The sequence below is a fragment of the Podarcis bocagei genome, assembly GCF_964188305.1.
Source record: "Podarcis bocagei genome assembly, chromosome: 14".
NCBI lineage: Eukaryota > Metazoa > Chordata > Lepidosauria > Squamata > Lacertidae > Podarcis > Podarcis bocagei.
Window position 1 is genome coordinate 6,866,610 of NC_138139.1, and position 19,005 is coordinate 6,885,614.

Here is a 19,005-nt window from a genome sequence, read left to right on the forward strand (position 1 = left end):
TAGCACCAAAATCTCCGGAGCTGCGTCTGGAACCCCTGAACTGCACAACGATCACGGTGAGCTGGCAAAAAGATTTGGAAGACACGGCAGCCATACAGGGCTACAAATTGTACTACAAGGAGGAAGGCCAGCAAGAAAATGGACCTATCCTGCTAGAGGCCAATGACTTGACACACACCATCAGTGGCCTGGGTGAGTCTGCACACAGCTTCTGCCTTCTGTATTTCTGAAGGAGAAGCCACACTCATTTCACAGTAGGAGTGAGGGGCAAAGCTTTTTGTTAGAGCCACTCCTGTGATGATGGGGAGATTCCCCTTTAAAGGCATGTGGAGTCACTTGCCGCCCCTCAGAAGGAATGACTGGATTGAATTGCTTAAATATGGGGCAGCTTCAGAGGTTATCTAAAAGCTGGTTTTCTTCTTGCATGTTGTTGTTTAGTCGTTTAGTCGTGTCCGACTCTTCGTGACCCCATGGGCCAGAGCACGCCAGAACACTGTCCCACCATCTCGTCCTCTGTCGTCCCCTTCTCCTTGGGCCCTCCATCTTTCCCAACATCAGGGTCTTTTCCAGGGAGTCTTCTCTTCTCATGAGATGGCCAAAGTATTGGAGTCTCAGCTTCACGATCTGTCCTTCCAGTGAGCACTCAGGGCTGATTTCCTTCAGAATGGAGAGGTTGGATCTTCTTGCATACAGAGGGACAATTAAGAGTCGCCTGTACTGGAAGGCTTTTGATCTGTGAGGGTTGCTATGCTCTATTCCTTAAAAATTCCCTATCCTGAGGTTGATTCAGCTAAATACCTCTGCTGTGATGGGTAGTATTTGTGGCTTTTCTCCTGCAACTGGTTATTTTAATGGTTTTATTAGCCACTTTGAATATAGTTTATGCATAAAAATGATATAAATAAATATGTTCCTGAATGTTGACCTAGGATTGTAGGGGACCCACAGAGAAATGCCGAAAATATTTCTACCCTGATTTTTTTTTTGTATTTATTACTTGATTTATATATCCTCCCTTATGATGCAGTTATTCCATCAAGACAATGTTCAAAATTGAATAAGTGGTGGTGGTGATGAAGGCATGATCTGGTAGACACTGTATACTTGGAGTTCCCAAAAACTCTTGACAAAGTACCACACCAAGGATTCCTGAGTCCTCTTGTGGATCAGGAATTGGCTAAGAAACAGAAACAGACAGAAGGAACAAATGGACAGTTCTCCTGAAGAAGGGATATAGAATGTGGGGTCCTCCAAATATTGGTATTGGGACAGGCACTTTTTATCTTATTAATTAATGTTTTTATTTTTTTTAAAAAAAATATTTTATTCAATTTTCAAACATAAAATAGAAAATCATATATTAAACACACAAAATACCAACAAACAATATAGAAAAAAGAAAAAAAGAAAAGAAAAAACAACAACACAACTGTTCATAACATTTTATATAACTAAATGGACTTCCTCACATCTCCCTACCCTGCATTCTCTGTAATAAAAATACCAGTAAATTATTACCTTGTTTCAATTCTTATTTTATACCTCTCCAATGTTATACTCCTAGACTTAAAGTAAATTTTTTCCAGTTATTTGTAACTTAAATTAAACTTAATATCACTTTAAGTTTTGACCTTTTCTTACATATCACTTAATTTTTCTAAATCTTTCAGTCGAGTTACTGGAACCATATTTTTCTGGATCATGCAATTTCTTAACATTCATACAACTTATACTGTTTTTGTAGATAGTCTTTAAACTTTTTCCAATTCTAATTAATGTTTTTAGCAATATTTTGGCTAAGTGTCTGATGATGCCAACTTGTTTAGGGTGATAAAAATGAAAGGGGATTGCAAGGCGTTCCAAAAGGATCTTTCTGAACTGGGCGGATGGCTCTCTTACTCATTAAGATAGCAAATGTGATCCAGTGCAAGCAATTGTGAATTGATGCATGTCGGAGGTAAAACTTCACATACATGTTCATGGGGCCTGAACTGGCAGTGACTGACCAGCAAAGAGGTCTTGGGGTCACAGTGTATAGCTCAATGAAAATGTTGACCCATTATGCAGCAGCTGTGAAAAGGGCAAATTCCATATTTGGGATCATTGTGGCTTATCACTAAGCACATAAATTTATCCCCTACCTAGGATGATTAGGAAAGGAATCTAAATAAAAGTTTTTCTCTATCTTTCAACATTCTTGAACCTGGAGCCATCCAATAAAGAAGAGTGGTTGGAAGTTCTGGACAGTCAAAAGGAAATCTTCCGTCTTGATGTTATGTCTTCTATGTTCCTGTATCTTTAAAACTGTTTTGACTGAAATCTAAATAACTAGCTGGGTCTAGTGTGATACCTTGGAGTAGAAAGGAGAAAAAGAGCACTAAGGAACTCCCTGTCTTTAAGGTGCCTGAAAGGGATTTCCTCCCCGCCTTGGGGCTGGGATGAGACTAGATGATTGACTGAATTGTCAGAATTAAATCATCACCGCAGCCAGGTCAACTGGCTTCTTTACGACACTTAGATCCCCCCCTTCCTCATCCCCCCCTTCCTCCAGAAGCAAGAGAGATTTTTAGACAGAGCAACTGCCAAGTCTTCTCAGTGGGTCAGGGTCCATATGTGGTCCTTTCAAGACAGAGGGCTTCTGGCAGCAGGATGGGACCCATTGAGCACAGACCAGAACACAAAAGGATCAGCAGTGGCTCAGTCAAAGAAGGGATGCCTCTTCTTTTAAGATGTCGTTGATCTGTCTTTGGACAGTGTATCCTGCTGAAAGCATGGGGATACAGACTGGAGCACGTGGCTCTCCTTATTGCAGAGCATTTCAGAGCCTGGCTGATTTGGCTCAGGTGTTGCACAGAAGGCTGCAAAATAAACCAGGTTTTTTAGAATCAATGGTCAGTGAAATGGCACAGGTGAAGCGTCATAGTAAAACAGGCTGGGATAATCATTTAAGGATAAATGTTGTCACTGCAGTTGTGGCTGCTTAGCAAATGCCCTCTAATGCAAAATGCAACATGACCCAGTGTAGTTGTGTTGTCACATTGGCTATGAAGTGCCTGCTCCAATACCATGAAGTCTCTCCTGACATGCATGTGTGCTGGTCACTTAGCATGTTTCAGAAATGGTGTCACTGCTGGAAAACTTTGTCCACCAGTGGTGCTCCCTCTCTCCAGCTCAGCTTCCCAAAGAGCCTGACTGTAGTTGTTAAAAAACACAACCGTGTATCACTAGTTCCTAGATCCATTTTTGTTTTGATGGCATCCTGTTAAAGGAAGAATTAATATTTGGGGTTACACTTTATGCTGTCATGTAGCTGCACCTTGAAATCCAGATGATGTCACAACAGAACCAGTGATGTCATTTTCAGATTGCACTTCCCAACTTGCAGAGGGCCAGCCATGTTGGTCTGTAGCAGCAAGCACCAGAAAGGAACATAAAGGCCTAGCAGGATTTATTAGGACAGAAACCTTTGTGGACAGTCATCAGGCTCATGAAGCAATGTTCCCAAGTGGCAGGCAGGTATACTCAAGTATACCCACAAGGTGAAGGTGACCCGGAAACTACAACTAATCCAGAATGCAGCAGCTAGACTGGTGACTGGGGGCGGCCGCCGAGACCACATAACACCAGTCTTGAAAGACCTACATTGGCTCCCAGTACGTTTCCGAGCACAATTCAAAGTGTTGGTGTTGACCTTTAAAGCCCTAAACGGCCTTGGCCCAGTATGCCTGAAGGAGCGTCTCCACTCCCATCATTCTGCCTGGATACTGAGGTCCAGCGCCGAGGGCCTTCTGGTGGTTCCCTCCCTGCGAGAAGTGAGGTTACAGGGAACCAGGCCGAGGGCCTTCTTGGTAGTGGTGCCCACCCTGTGGAATGCCCTCCCATCAGATGTCAAAGAGATAAACAACTACCTGACCTTCAGAAGACATCTGAAGGCAGCCCTGTTCAGGGAAGTTTTTAATGTGTGACATTTTAGTGTATTTTTGGTCTTTGTTGGACGCTGCCAAGAGTGGCTGGGGAAACCCAGCCAGATGGGCGGGGTACAAATAAATAATAATAATAATAATAATTATTATTATTATTATTATTATTATTATTATTATTATTATTATTTATCTGCCTGCATGCATGTGGAGCAACTTCAGCAAAATTACTGGTGCCTTTGATCTGGATTAACTGGTGCAAGGATTGCAATTAAGATGCTGCTATCAGACTGTCTGCTCTGGCAGCATTCCCAGTTATTCGTGTGGCAGAATTAGGAATCTCTGGGTTCTTTGTTGCTGCCCTCTGTGACATTTTCTCCCCCTCACCTCCACCACATGCTGTCAGACCAGATCTTGTCTCTGGGTGTTTGAGTCTCTCCTTTGTGCCCACTGTTTATTTTTTAACAGAATTTTTCGGCATGCTTTCTCTTTTGCACCCCACCCCCTGTGTCAGTGGGACTAATAAACACAGCAGCCGTGTTCTGGGCTGCTCTTCTCCAAATAAATATATTGGCACACTTAGTGACATTTATGTCACAACTTTCCCTTTCCCCCCACACATTTATTTTTCTGCAGGATATGCACACACATATCCACCCCTGCTTCCTGCTCCAGTGTAAAATTCCGTCCCTGTTGCCACTTGGCTTTCCTGCAGGAGCTGACTCTGTGGAGCATGCCTTGCATTTTTGCCCCTAATTTTAATCCTTCTTGCTCCACACTTTTGCAGAGAAACTCCCCTGTTGTGGCATTTGGCACATGTCTTCCTCCAGCTTTTGTTTCTGTAATATTCTCCAGATATTTCTTGACTTCCTGTGGGTGTTTGTTTGTTTGTTTGTTTGTTTGTTGGGAAGGATCTCTGGTGTGCAGCAAAGTGAGGAAACCAAACCAAACAAGAAAGGACACACAGCACCCATTTTCATAAGTTCTTAATACATTTTCAAGCAACCTTCCTGGGCTAGTCTGCAGTTTGGAGGAAGAAGGTTGTGGATGCTTTGGAGGTAGAGGACTTAGCAGGAAAAGTGTTTGCCTTGCGTGCTCAGGAACAGAGTTGGGGGAATGCTGGACACTTGGGATTAGAGGTTATTTGAGGGTGGGATGGGAGAGAATTGGAGCTTCAAGTGGGGGCGATTGGAGGTGGAGTTTGGGAGTGGCAAAACCTGTACTACCTGGGGATTATGCTTTGAAATGGTTCTGAGGATTTCTTGAGTACCTTCTGGAGATCTTTAGGATGGTTTCTGTCTCTTCTCCCTGCCCTCTAAAAGAACTATTCTGCCTTTAAGATAATACCCTAGCAAATGCCACTGTGCTCACACAAGGCGATGAAGGAAGGGGAAGCTGGGGCTCTCTTATCACCTTACTCAAAAGAAGCAGCCTGGGCAGTGCAGAGGTCAACCACCTCTGCCTTCCTCTGACCCTTTTGACTGTTTTCCTGGAGAACTCCAGGAATTCACTCTCTGGGTACTCAGGACAGGATAGGCTCTGTGTCTAATGGTGGCTGCTTCCTTTGTGCTGCAAGAATTATGCCAGTTGGCTTGAGTAAAGCTTCTAGTGGTGACCCTGGGCTCATGCTGGATATTCTAGTCCCACAGATGCCTCAGTTTAAGTTTCCTTAAGGCACATCCTGAAGAAGGCTTTGCAGAGGGGGAAATGCAGTGGGGTATGCTTGGCTAGCACACTTGCTATCTATTGTGAAAAGTAGCCCTGATAGCCACAACAACAACAACAATGACAACAACAATAACAATAATAATATATAATACAATACAATATAATATTATTTATAACCCCTCCCATCTGGCTGGGTTCCCCCATATCTAAAAACATAATAAAAACATCAAGTGTTAAAAACCTCCCAATACAGGGCTGTCTTCAGATGTCTTCTAAAAGTTGTGTAATTCTTTATCTCCTTGACATCTGAAGGGAGGGCGCCACTACTGAGAAGACCCTCTGCCTGGTTCCCTGTAACTTTGCTTCTCACAGTGAGGGAATCAGCAGAAGACCCTTGGAGGAGGACCTCAGTGTCCGGGCTGAGTGATGGGGGTGAAGACGCTCCTTCAGGCATACTGAAGGTATACATCACATGGTGTGTGATGGCTTGAGATTCAGGTTTGAATGAAGGAAATCCAGGTTCAAACCTCTTTTCAGCCCTGCAGCTATCTGGGTGGCCTTGGGCCAAATGTGCTTCTCTCTGTTCAACCTGAGCTGTGAGTTAAGCTGTGACTCTGTGTTCTGGGGGAAGAAGGGCAGCTACCCCCAACCTTTTGCCATTTGTACCATCACGTCTGAAGTGATAGAGCATCCTCCAGGGGAGTCTAGCTGCAAAATGTCTTGGGGAACCTGATGAATCAGCAGCTGGGGACCAAGAGCAGTACCTGGGCAGTGTGATGGAGTGAGAGCAGCTTCACTCTTCCTTTGGGAAGCAACCACACAACCCTATAACAGCACTGAGAAATGGAAAGGCCCAGCAAAACAACACCCTCACATGGAAAAGTTGTTGTGAACACTGCATTCATGGCTTTCAATGGAAAGGGTCCTCTTTCTTCTCCCCACCCCCACCCCACCAGTACAGTGGCCTATATTTTCTGTTGGTAAGAATCTGTTTGTAAGAATCCCAGCTTGAATTAATCTCAGTGCCCCCAAGTTGTGAAAAACTGAACATGATGAATTCCCACTGTAGGGAATTTGTAGGATACGGAAGAGGTAAGGTGATATCTGTGGGACTCCCCATTTGATAGAACCCGCCCCAGTTTCTGTTGACCTCCACATTCTCTGCCCCAGGCTGGGCTGAGGTGGGGCTTTTGCAGCTAAAGTAAACGTAGACATAGCCAAACGTCTGTCTTGCTTTTAAAGAAACACCACAGGAAATCTTTGCACTAGAGGCAGCTAATAGTTTGTGTTGCCAAAAAAGAGAAGGACATCTTGCTGCTCTTGGGAGGAAGTTCACCATGTGTTAGTGGAGAGTTTGACTGACCAGAACAATAAATATTGTGATCCTCTGGTTACTGCTTGCACTTAGGCAGGTATTTACTTTCTCTGATTCCATCCTTATATTAAACTTCTGTGGGAAGAGGTTTTTTTTCCCCCTGTTCCAGGAAAACTAGTGGAAAGTATTGTTAAAGATAAAATGACCTAGCATATAGAAGAATAAGCCTTACTGAAGCAGAGTTAGCATGGCTTCTCCAAGGGTAAATCCTGTTTCAATAGTTCCTTGAAAATGTCAGCAAGTATATCAGTAGAGGTGATCCAGTTAACATAGAATAGTACAGCTTTCAAAAAGCTTCCAACAAGCTTTCTCACCAAAGATTCTTTAGTAAACTTAGCAGTCATAAAGGTAAAGGGACCCCTGACCATTAGGTCCAGTCGTGACCGACTCTGGGGTTGTGGCGCTCATCTCGCTTTATTGGCCAAGGGAGCCGGCATACAGCTTCCGGGTCATGTGGCCAGCATGACTAAGCCGCTTCTGGCGAACCAGAGCAGCGCACGCAACTGGTAAAATAAAAAGAAGCAGAGTAGGGGTAAATATACTCTGAATGGAGAGATGTAGACACTACATGCAGGATAATTCTGTCAGTTGCTACTAGCCATGATGGCTGTGTTCCATCTGCCCTGCTGGAGACGGCATGACATGCCCCTGAATACGAGTTGTTGGGACTTGCAAGTGGGGTGAGTTCGGATCCTGTTTCCAGGCTTCCCATAATGGACATTTGGTAGGAGTCTGAGAACAGGATCTTGGACTAGATGGATCCCTTTTGTTCTGATCCTGCTGCTGCAAGACGTCTCTTAGGTTCTCATGAGATCAACTGGTTCAAGGTTCTGGCACACAAGCCAGGCCAAGCATTGAATAAGGACCAAGGTGCTAGTTCAGGACTTGCATTTTCTGCCTCAGCTGCAGGACTGCTTAGAGCAAGTTGTCTCAAGCAGTGTGTTTGCTTTGTTACATCACATGCAACTTATCCTGGGGCACAAGCTACTGGGATGCACCCACAGTCCATCTCCATCCAAATGACTTCTCCTTATGCATTCCTCCCCCTTCATTGCAACAAGGCTCAGAAAGGGGAGTGTCGTAGAAGATCTCCAAATAGCAATGATGCTTGCACAGATGCCCTACTCGGTATTTGAGCAGCTAAGTTGATTACCAGCTGAACCAGTAAATCACGGAGAGCCTTGGTGGTGTTTTTCAGAAGCTGGCAGGTGCCCTGAACTTAAATTAAAGCCTTGCATAAAATTTGAAGGCTGGTAGAGTTAAAACAAAGAATTATTAAGAGTAGAATATTGCAGTGCATCCAGCAAGAAAACAGCCTTTCCTCACACTCTGGTGATCATAGACAAAACTGGCTTTTTCCAGAATGCATGAAAGTGAAAAAAAACCTCACCAAAACCCTGGGAAGATGAAGATTCCCAACCATAGAAGCTCCATTCCTTCTGCCTTTCCAGGTCTGCTCACATCTTCATGGAATGGGGTGCAAACACTCTAGTAATAGGGCAATAGGGAGGTAGAGATGTGAGATTGGTGATTGTGGGTCTGCTCCTCAGTTGACAGGCAAGGAGGCGGCAGCTTGACTTGGCAGCCGCCCTTTTGAACTAGCAAAGCAAGGACTCATCCACACATGCTTGTTTAATCCTTGAGGACTGGCATGTGTGAGTGAGCCCCCTTTGCAGATAAAGATCTACACGTGGGCAAATGAAAAGAGCTGTCTGGGTGAAATAGTTGGGACCCTGTTGATACGGTGCCCTCTGTAGCTGTGCCAAATAATTGAGATTTTGTGCAAGGCATTTTTGCATTTGAGTACATGTTTCGGTTGTCTTAAAAACAAAATGGAACAACCAAGTGTGACTGTGGTTTTCCTTTCTTTCTTTTGCTTGGGATATGTGGCCAAACTGTTGGGGTTGACTAGGGTCTTTGGTTGTGTGGCGGCAAGCAAAACTAAGAATCACTTCAGGGTCTGTTCCATGCAGGAATTTGCATATATTTAATTCCATCTGCAATGGATGCAATCATGGGGCAGGCTGAAATGTTAAGCCCATGCTAGCGAGTAACTTTATTTTTTATTTAATTTATGTTAAAATATTGTGTACCACTTTTCATTTAAAAAGCTCAAAGCAGTTTACAATATACATTGCCTCCCCAATTAACAGCAATAAATAAGAACAATTGAAACATCCAGTTAACACCTATTTTCAGCAATTACAGCAGCCCAGACACAAAAAGAACTCAGTATCAACAGTCAGGAGGCAGCCTAGTAAAGAGAAAAGATATTTAAATGTCTGCAACACCACCACATCTTTGCCAGTCCCATTGAATTCAGTGGACCTTGCTTCTGAGTGTGTAGGTTAGCATTACAAATGTGTTTGTTACAAGTGCATCTGTGATGCTGAAAAACCGTCCACCAAGCTTTCCAAATGTCCCTGTAATGAAAATGACACACTTCTAGGCTATTGCTGAATTAAGTAGCAAACAATATATTGCCCCTCAGTACTTTGGAATTATTTGCAGCTCCTTGCAAGGAGGAAAAGAAAAGTTGTTTTCCGTTCTCCTTGAAAAGACTTATTTGCATTTGTAGTTGTAGATATGAAGGGCCTTATTCCTGGGTGTTTTTGCTTGTGAAGCCCAATAAACAGAGAATTAAACTATGTTGCCCAGAGATAAGTCCCATCCTTTTCAGTCCTGATTTGAAAAGCAGTGGCTTTTGAAGAAGGCTTAGAGGGTCCTGTTCAAGGAAATTAAATCAACATTGTCTATTAATCATACCGTGTGTCAACCCCCACCCCCTCCCAGTGAATGTGAGGGACCATTAGATGTGTGAGGTCTCTAAAGATCTGACCAAGTCAAATGGGAAGAGGGTTTCAAGAAAAGGGGGAAAAGAGGCCGCCATTAGCACATGAAAGAGAGTTTGGAGTGAAAAGAAAAGAGAGAGAGAGAGAGAGAGAGAGAGAGAGAGAGAGAGAGAGAGAGAGAGAGAGAGCCCTACCTGGGTGTGGGTGTCTGTTTTTAACTTTGTTTAGTTAACAGAAATCACAATACTCAAAGAGTAAAGTCCAATGATAGTTTTCAATCAAATGTTGCTGCTCTCCAGGAACCGATGCATAATCTCATGAAGAGTAAACATTCTGCATTTGGGGGGCTGAGGCTAAGAAGCCGGATTCTTCGGTGCAAACCTTTTAGTCCCCACAACACAACACATGCCTCCTCTCTGAGTACAGTGGTACCTCGGGTTAAGTACTTAATTCGTTCCGGAGGTCCGTTCTTAACCTGAAACTGTTCTTAACCTGAGGTACCACTTTAGCTAATGGGGCTTTCTGCTGCTGCTGCGCCGCCGGAGCACGATTTCTGTTCTCATACTAAAGCAAAGTTCTTAGCCCGAGGTAATATTTCTAGGTTAGCGGAGTCTGTAACCTGAAGCATATGTAACCCGAGGTACCACTGTATGTGTGTGTGCGCGTGGCCATAAATGTATATTCTTCCCCTGTTTACCCCCTTCTTCTATTCCTAACTCCCTCACTCCTAAAGTCTCCATCCCCTTGGGGAGGCGGGTAACCTGTTGAGACCCACGGTGGAGCCAAGCCAAGAGTAGGTCGAGCCAGAGTCACCTTCCCCCCCATCTCACCCCCCCCCACATGCTCTTGCAATCCAGGCATGCCTTTGATTTGATTCTCTTGCAATGCACACATTCCATCCAGCCATTTTCTCTCTCATACACATACACCCCCCACACACGTGCACAGTATTTTGCACCATCCATTCACCACAGAAGTGCTTTCTCACACACATACCCCCCTCTCCCACCCACCCCTCTTCCCTCCTCAGCTGCCTCCCTTTCTTTCCCCACCCATGAGGAAATTAGCCTCAGCCCACTAGTGCCAATAGAAACTTTTTTCTAAACCTCTCTGCGATGGAGGGGCGAAGTGGGGCACTGTGGCTTAAACCACTGAGCCTTTTGGGCTTGCCAATCAGCGGTTTGAATCCATACATGGTGGTGAGCTCCTGTTGCTTTGTCCCAGTTTCTCCAACCTAGCAGTTCAAGAGCACACCAGTGCAAGTAGATAAATAGGTACCGCTGCAGCGGGAAAGTAAATAGCGTTTCCATGCGCTTCCGTCACAGTGTTCCGTTGCACCAGAAGCAGTTTAGTCATGCTGGTCACATGACCCAGAGAGCTGTCTGTGGAGAAGCGCCAGCTCCCTCGGCCTGAAAGCAGAGATGAGGGCCACACCCCACTGTCGAATTTGACTGGACTTAACCATCCAGGGGTCTTTTACCTTTATTTACCTTTTACCCAATGGATGGCAGCACTCAGGGCGAGAATGGCCAAATTGAGGGAGGAAAGGTCCTTTGGTGTCACAGGTGCATCCAGCCCACCAGCTTGGAGATTCCTTAGAGTGTAAGCCCCTCTGGGCAGAGACCTGCTCCTCTTGCAGTGTGTAAAGGACTTAGCCCTATTATAGGAGCAAATAATTGCTTGGGGCAGCAAACGTCCCCCCGAGGCACAATCCTTAGAAATTCTCCTTCACAACCTCCTTTGCAATGAACACGAATGTGCAAAAGCTCTCCCCTTCAGGCTTTACAATGCTGTACCAAAGCAATGCCCTTTCCAACTCCCTATAATGCCTGAGCCGCCAGAACCCTTGTCTTTTTGTGGGAGCTCTGTGCAAAAGATGCAGCATTGCACCTTCTTAGGAGAGTATGTGTGAGGGGCTCAGTTTCTTTGACACACTCTGAAGTTTGGTGCATGTTGCCTCTTCGCTTTCCAGTCCTTGGCAGGGGATTGGGCAGGCAAACATGGGCATAGCCAAGATTTATTTTGGAGGGGCAGGTATTTTTTGAGGGGCCAGAACCAAGTTATCTGTTGGTCAGTTGGTCAGTTCAGTATTTTTTTTTTTATTTACTTGATTTGAGGGAGGCAGCTCTGACATGCAGGCAAAGCAGCCCCTGTACCATATTGTGTGAACGATGGAGACTCTTTAAGAGTACAGTGGTGCCTTGTGTTACGGATGGGATCCATACCGGAGGCCCGTCTGGAACATGAACTGCCCACAACTCGAAGCGCTGTGTCTGCGCAGGCACGCAGTGCAATTTGTCGCTTCTGCACATACGCGAGCGGTGAAACCCGGAAGTAACCCATTCCAGGACTTCCGGGTTGCTGCGGGACATAATGCGAAAGGACGCAACATGAAGCGGACGCAACACGAGGTCTGACTGTAATAAAACGGTGCTGTAGCCTGGAACTAGGTGTGTGCAGTGCAGCTGAAAGGGACTAAGACTGTGGGTTGCATGAGGACGTTCCATCCACCTTGGCAACTGCCCATAAAAACTAGGCCAGAGTAAGACTGGGATGATGTCAGAAGACTCGAGGGGTCCTATTTGTTGACAGATTTTGAGGGTGAGCTGTGAGATTATTTGGGCTCTGGGTGTGAAAGCCAGCATGGCCAATGGCCAGGGGTGTTTGGAATTGTTCCATGTCAAGGGCCACAGGTGCCCCACCCCTGAATATTGAGCCAGGTGGGCCAATTGGTCTGACACCGTTTGCAACTTGTGTTTCTGTTTAGCTGGGTTTTCTTGGTGGAAAATCTGCTGTGCATTGTCCCAAGGGGAATTCTAGGGTTACAATCCTGTGGTGTCAGGAAGAGTGTCTTCCTTCTCTTGTCTGTGTGTTCAAAATGGACCAATGGCATCTGGGGCACTGAAGCATCCGGATGGGCTGGCTTGTACAAATCCACATGCCACATCCATTTGCCCATCCATCCTCTTTATCCTCCTAATGCAGCAAATTGCTTTATAGGTAATAGGTGAAGCATGTCGTCCCCCCAGAGCAGGACTGAAACAGCAAGTGCCTTTGTAAGCTGTCTGCCTGATCTGCAGCCCAGAACGCCTGGAAGGGCCGGGCTTCTTGGCGAGTCTTCAGCCTGCAGATGGCTTTGCAATGAAAGCTTGCTCCTTGCTGCAGTGCAAGGAATGATAGATGGTGTTTTCATTTTGCTGCTCCGAGGGGTCAAAGTGCCATCAAGGGCTCATGACAGCCCAACAGAGAAATGTTAGTTCTGAAAGGAAATTTATTTCATTGCTCTAGGGGCAGTTTGGGGCCCCTGAATGGATTCTCTCAGTCAGTGTGTAAAAATGTATTATTGTTCATAAGATAACGCTGTGTGCCCTGTGCTTGATTGTAGGTGTTGCTGTCTGACAGCCACTAAAACAGACGCTAAAACAAATTTTGTAGCATCTTCTCATGGTTGCTGTTGAGAAGCTTTTTAGAGGGAGTATCTCAGTCAGAGGATGAATGAAGAGCCCATGAATTATTCCTGCTTTTTCTTTATCTGTGGAGTCCTGGAAAGCTGGTCTCCTGTTCTCTGGAATTCACTTAGAATCATAGAATTCTAGAGTTGGAAGGGATCCTGAGGGTCATCTAGCCGAACCCCTGCAATGCAGGAATCTCAGCTAAAGTATCCATGATAGGTGGCCATCCAACCTCCGCTTAGAAACCTCCAAGGAAGGAGAGTCTACAACCTCCTGAGGGAGATCGTTCCACTACCAAGCAGCTCTTACTGTCAGAAAGTTTTTCCAAATTTTTAGTCAAAATCTCCTTTCTTGTAATTTGAACCCATTGCTTCCTACCTTCTGGAGCAAGCGGAAAACAAGCTTGCTCCATCTTCTATGTAACCGCTGTTCAGATACTTGAAGATGGCTATCATATCACCTCTCAGTCTTTTCTCCAGGCTAAACATACCCAACTCCTTCAACCATTCCTCATCAAGCTTGGTTTCCAGACACTTTATCATCCTGGTCACCTTGACATTTGCCTGGCTAATCTGGGGGAAGAAGCTGCTTTGTCCCCACTTTTCGGGCAAGACCACTACGGAGTTCCAATGCACCAACAGATTTGCTGATGTCTTTCTGTGAACGAAGAGCTGCGCTCTGGGCATGGCAAACTCACATGGTGCAGGTGTGCTTTGGGTGGCAAGGACATGGCGCTTTCCTGAGCGCTAAACAGGGGTCAGCAAACTTTTTCAGCAGGGGGCCGGTCCACTGTCCCTCAGACCTTGTGGGGGGCCGGACTATATTTTTTGGGGGGAAATGAACGAATTCCTATGCCCCACAAATAACCCAGAGATGCATTTTAAATAAAGGGACAGATTCTATTCATTTAAAACATGCTGATTCCTGGACCGTCTGCAGGCTGGATTTAGAAGGCGATTGGGCCAAATCTGGCCCCCGGGCCTTAGTTTGCCTACCCATGGCTTAAGTGATCCAGTGTGCTCCTTTCAGGTGGCTAGTTTGATTATCATGTGCAGTCGGGTTCTGCAGATAATTTCCTTTACAGTCATACCTCGGGTTGAAGTAGCTTCGGGTTGAGCGTTTTCGGGTTGCGCTCCATGGCGACCTGGAAGTAACAGAACGCGTTACTTCCAGGTTTCGCCGCTCGCACATGCGCAGACACTCAAAATGATGTCACACGCATGCGCGGAAGTGGTGAATCGCGACCCTCGCACTCACAGACGCGAGTTGCGTTTGCTTCAGGATGTGAATGGGGCTCCGGAATGGATCCCGTTCGCATCCAGAGGTACCACTGTACCAGCTTCCTGCATGATATTGCTATAGACGCACACCTCCAGACATTTATTTGTTTTATTTTTTGCAAAAGGTGGGTGGCTGAAACAAGACTCGATGTGTACTGACAAATGTATTTTTTTACTGACTGACGGTAGAATAAAATGATTGATTGATTGATGACTCGATGTCTTGCCCGCCCCCCTGCCGCAAGCCAGCTTCTTCAGCTATTACATGCTGATGAGGTTTTGTCACGGAAAAGTCACCCACATAACACAGGACTAAAATGTGTTTTTCCCTGATTGTGGAGACTGGCCAGGAGTCCAGGGGCTCCTCCCTCCCCCCTCCATCCCGAGGTGGCCTCCTTTTCTCTGTAATTCCATTTAAATGATTGTTGTCTACGAGGTGAGTTTTAGGGGCCATCGTCTCATCTTACAAAGCAGAGCCAGTGAACTGTGTTCAATCCTTTGGGCAGCAACAAAAGGGAGGAAGGGCTCCTGGCAGCGAGAGCGAGTGCAAGGGGTCCATATTAGAGGATGGCAATAAGAAGATACCAGAAGCCTGCTGCAAAGTCAGATTTTTTAAGGCAAACCCAAATTGCCTTTTGTCAGGCAAACCACCATTTAGATTTGGACTCAGAACCATGGCAAGAGCTTCCAGATGTCCAGGCAAAGCTTGTCTGCCTGTCTCTGCTTGTCATTAGCTCAGCAGCACTCATGTTCCTTTGGTGCAGGAGTCCCTGGAGGTGGAGCAATGGCTAATAATAATAATAATAATTAATATTTACTCACCCATCAATTGATGGTCCCAGGACAGGTCACATTAAAATACAACATTAAAAATAGTTTATTAAAACACAATCACAAAAGTAAGGTGGATCCTAAAAATATACATCTCAAGTGTCAAAAGCCAGAGTAAAAATGTGTGTCTTCAGAATTCTCCAGAAGCTGTACAATGAAGGTTCCAGGTGCACCTCTGTGGTGGGAGGGAGTTCCACAGCTTAGGGGCCACCACGGAGAAGGCCCTTTCCTGGGCTATCACACATACACAGACACACCTATCCCTACACCTACGCTTCTGAGGGTGGAAGAACTAAGAAGAGAGCACCCAAGAGGGTCTGTAGGGAAGGAGGCGTTCTTTCAGATATTTCTGATCTGTCAATTCAGACCTTACATTAGCCAGTTAGTGCACACGCGGCTGGCAAAGCTGCTTCAGACCATGACTTCTGATTCTGCTTGGCTGGCTGGCTGCAAACCATAGTTAACCAATTCAGACACCAACCAAACCATAGTTACGTTACCACTAGTGGTGGTTTGACATAATGTTTGGACAAAGCCGATATTCCTGGGGTTCTACCCCACTCCTCACCCCCCAATGCATGCCTTTATATATTTTAGCCCAGAACTGGGACATTTTCAGAGTCTTTTGAGCTGTGTTGCTGACTCCCAACTTCCCATCCCTGATCCTAACCACCACACCTGTTTTAAGAAAGCTGCTTGCATCTTCAGAAGCACAGCTAAAATAAAAATAAAATCAAATAAATAAACTTCTGCCTCAAGCGGAATTGCCATGCAGGGTCTTCCTTCATCTGTTTTCATCCCTCTCCACACACACACACACACACACACACACACACGCACACACACACGATTTGTGGTGCTTCACTTGGAAATCAGGCCTTGCTGCCCCAGGGAGGCCTCTCTTCTCCCTCTCCCCCCCCTTTTTTTCCAGGGATGTGGACAGTAAGAGCAGTGATGTTTTTACTGCCAGCCCACTGGGGTGGGGGGCAGTGAGGTGATGTTTGTCCGGAGGCCCCTTCAAGGGAGCAGAGGCAAGTCACCAGAGAATTGGCGTCTTTAGATTTTGACAGATAAGCAGGAAAAGGCAGCAGCCAACATGGACTCTTCCATCTGGTTTCTAGCAACCTGGGGTTTTATGCAGTTACTTAGTTTGTGGAAGAGATAGCAGAGATTGGAGCCCCCCCTCCCCACCAGTCACCTTTCAGCTGGAGTGTAAACCACTGTGGTTGCCTGAAGGGTTAGCATGCCTCTATATATTTTTTTTATTTAACAGATCTCTTGTAACATTAGTTAGGTGTGACCTAGCGGTTAGAGTGGACTATAGCTTCGGAGACCAAGATTTGAATCCTCACTCAGCCAGTTGACACTCTCTCAGCCCAGTGCCTCTCAAACTTGGGTCCCCAGCTGCTGTTGGACTACAACTCCCATCATCCATGACCGCTGGTCCTACTAGCTAAGGATGATGGGAGCTGTAGTCCCAACAGCAGCTGGGGACCCAGATTTGAGAAACACTTTCTTAGCCTCACAGGGTTGTTGTGAGGATGAAATTGGGAGGGGGAGAACTATGCGTGCCACCTTGGAGGAAAAGGGTGGTATATAAATGGAAATAAATAAATGAAATAAATGAACCAACACTGAAACTCTGCATCAGTTACAATATTTACAAGCACGTATTTGACTTAACTAGCCAGTCTTCTTTGATCCTTCACAGAAGTAATGCATTGATGAGCTGCTCTCCCCCCCCCATCAGTGATGAGAGGAAGTAATTTTGGAGGGGTCCCCTCTCCCTGCCTCCCCCTCCTCTTGCTCTGAACAGCCTCCTCAGCTCTTGCAGCAAACCTGGCTGCCTCCTCCTTTATTTATGCCTTGAACTCACAACGCCTTTGCTTATTCTCGTAATCGGTTTCTGGTGTATTTACATTTCTGTGCTTCAGACGTGCATTTCTAAGGATCGGGTTTCTCTCTCTCTGGGCCGGCTGTTCCCACCCTTCCCCCCTTCCCCAATTCCCCCGGACCTCTGTTGCTTGGAGCAGACTCTGGCGAGTCCCAGATCCCATGTCAAAGGCCACGACCCAGATGTCAGAGCAGCCCTTTCTGCTGGCCTCCTCTTGAATGATTATCTGGAGTTTATTGTGTTGGAGGGGATGGGATTGGGGGCAGCCCAGTCACCCCAGCAAGGCACTGCAGCCGGACTGCAGCTCAACAATGGAACGGGGAGTTTCACAGAAGCACAAAAGATTAAATTAAAGTTGGACATTTGGCCAGAGAGGTGTGTGCCTTAGAACGCCCCCTGGGCAACCCATAATTCTTCCTGTTTCTGTTAAGGAGCATTTTTAAAAAACCACAGCAAGCTAATCTGAAAAATTTCCTGGGCGAAACTTTCATCAAGTCACTTTGGCTGAGATTTAAGAGTAAATTGCTGACTTGAAGTCCCTGCTGCAACAAGGCCTCCAACAGATTTTCTGTTGGATCTCATATTTTCAGGTCAGAAACAATATAATGTCCAGTGGCACAGCTTAATATGTGATCACTTTTTTTAAAAAAAAAGAAAGACTGTTTCCCCTCCCAAGGCTTTAACAATAACAACAACAACATCAACACACATATCCAATTTATTATGAAATGTTATCTTTGTCTTCTTGCTCACCCCCACATCCCCTTTGCTTTCTCAAACCTTCATCTGTAATGAATGAGAGGCTTCAGGGTGGGGAGAGGGGTGGATTCTCTGCTCTGAAAGAAGAGAAAAGCCACTCATTCTCCTGACCTCGGATTCCTTCTTAATTTTATCTAGCCCTGACCTGTTGGCTCAGTTCTGCCGTCTTTGGAGACTCACAAACATGTAGCAGCTGAAAGAAACAATGGCAGGGTTTTTTTGGGATTGCAGCATTGCACTTCTGTGACCTCCATGTAAACAGATGCTTTTCTGCAAAACTTTTGCCAGGACACCCCCCCCAAAAAAAAACTTCACAAAACTTGCTGTGACCATCCACAACAGGACCCTCTCTCTAGCCTCTGATTCAGGACCAGCAAGAGAGAATGGATCTCCCTTGTGTTTCCAATTCTGTCTGTGTCTGTCTGTCTGTCTCTCTTTGTTTGTTTGTTTGTCTTTTGCTTCATGTATAATTGTGGGAAATGAATTCTGCCCTCTTTTTGTCCTTGCTGGCAACCAGGGAACCTTCTGTGAAACGTGGTTTTAAAGGCATGGGGGTGATTCCTGTGTGCAAAAGATTGGCAAGGATTTGAACACTTTCATCCAGAAATTCTCCAATAGTTGCACAGAGATTTAAAACCAATTCTTTGGGAGGGCAAGAAACTTTGTCAGGTGGAGACCCAGTTAGTTAGGAAAGAGGCCATACCTTTTTTAAAAAATGAAAAGGAGCACATGGCCTCCCCCTTCTGTCAGTTATATGGCACTGGGCATATTTAGGGCAGCCACCTCATTTTGTTGACGTAGACTTTAATATAGATGTGGAGAACATCAGGCCTACAGGCCAACCTAGCAGTTCGAAAGCACGTCAAAGTGCATGTGGATAAATAGGTACCACTCCGGCAGGAAGGTAAACGGCATTTCCGTGCGCTGCTCTGATTCGCCAGAAGCAGCTTAGTCATGCTGGCCACATGACCCGGAAGCTGTACACCGGCTCCCTCGGCCAATAAAGCGAGATGAGCGCCGCAACCCCAGAGTCA

General features: G+C 45.7%; 1 protein-coding gene across 2 annotated transcripts in view; it reads left to right on the forward strand.

Moving 5' to 3' along the window:
• The window catches only part of PRTG (protogenin), an 86,289-nt gene that overhangs the window by 49,846 nt on the left and 17,438 nt on the right, over positions 1–19,005 (forward strand). For both annotated transcript variants that reach the window (XM_081170519.1, XM_081170520.1), the window contains exon 11: positions 4–192. In XM_081170519.1, coding sequence (XP_081026645.1) covers positions 4–192 — 189 coding nt within the window. The remainder of the gene's footprint in view (positions 1–3; positions 193–19,005) is intronic.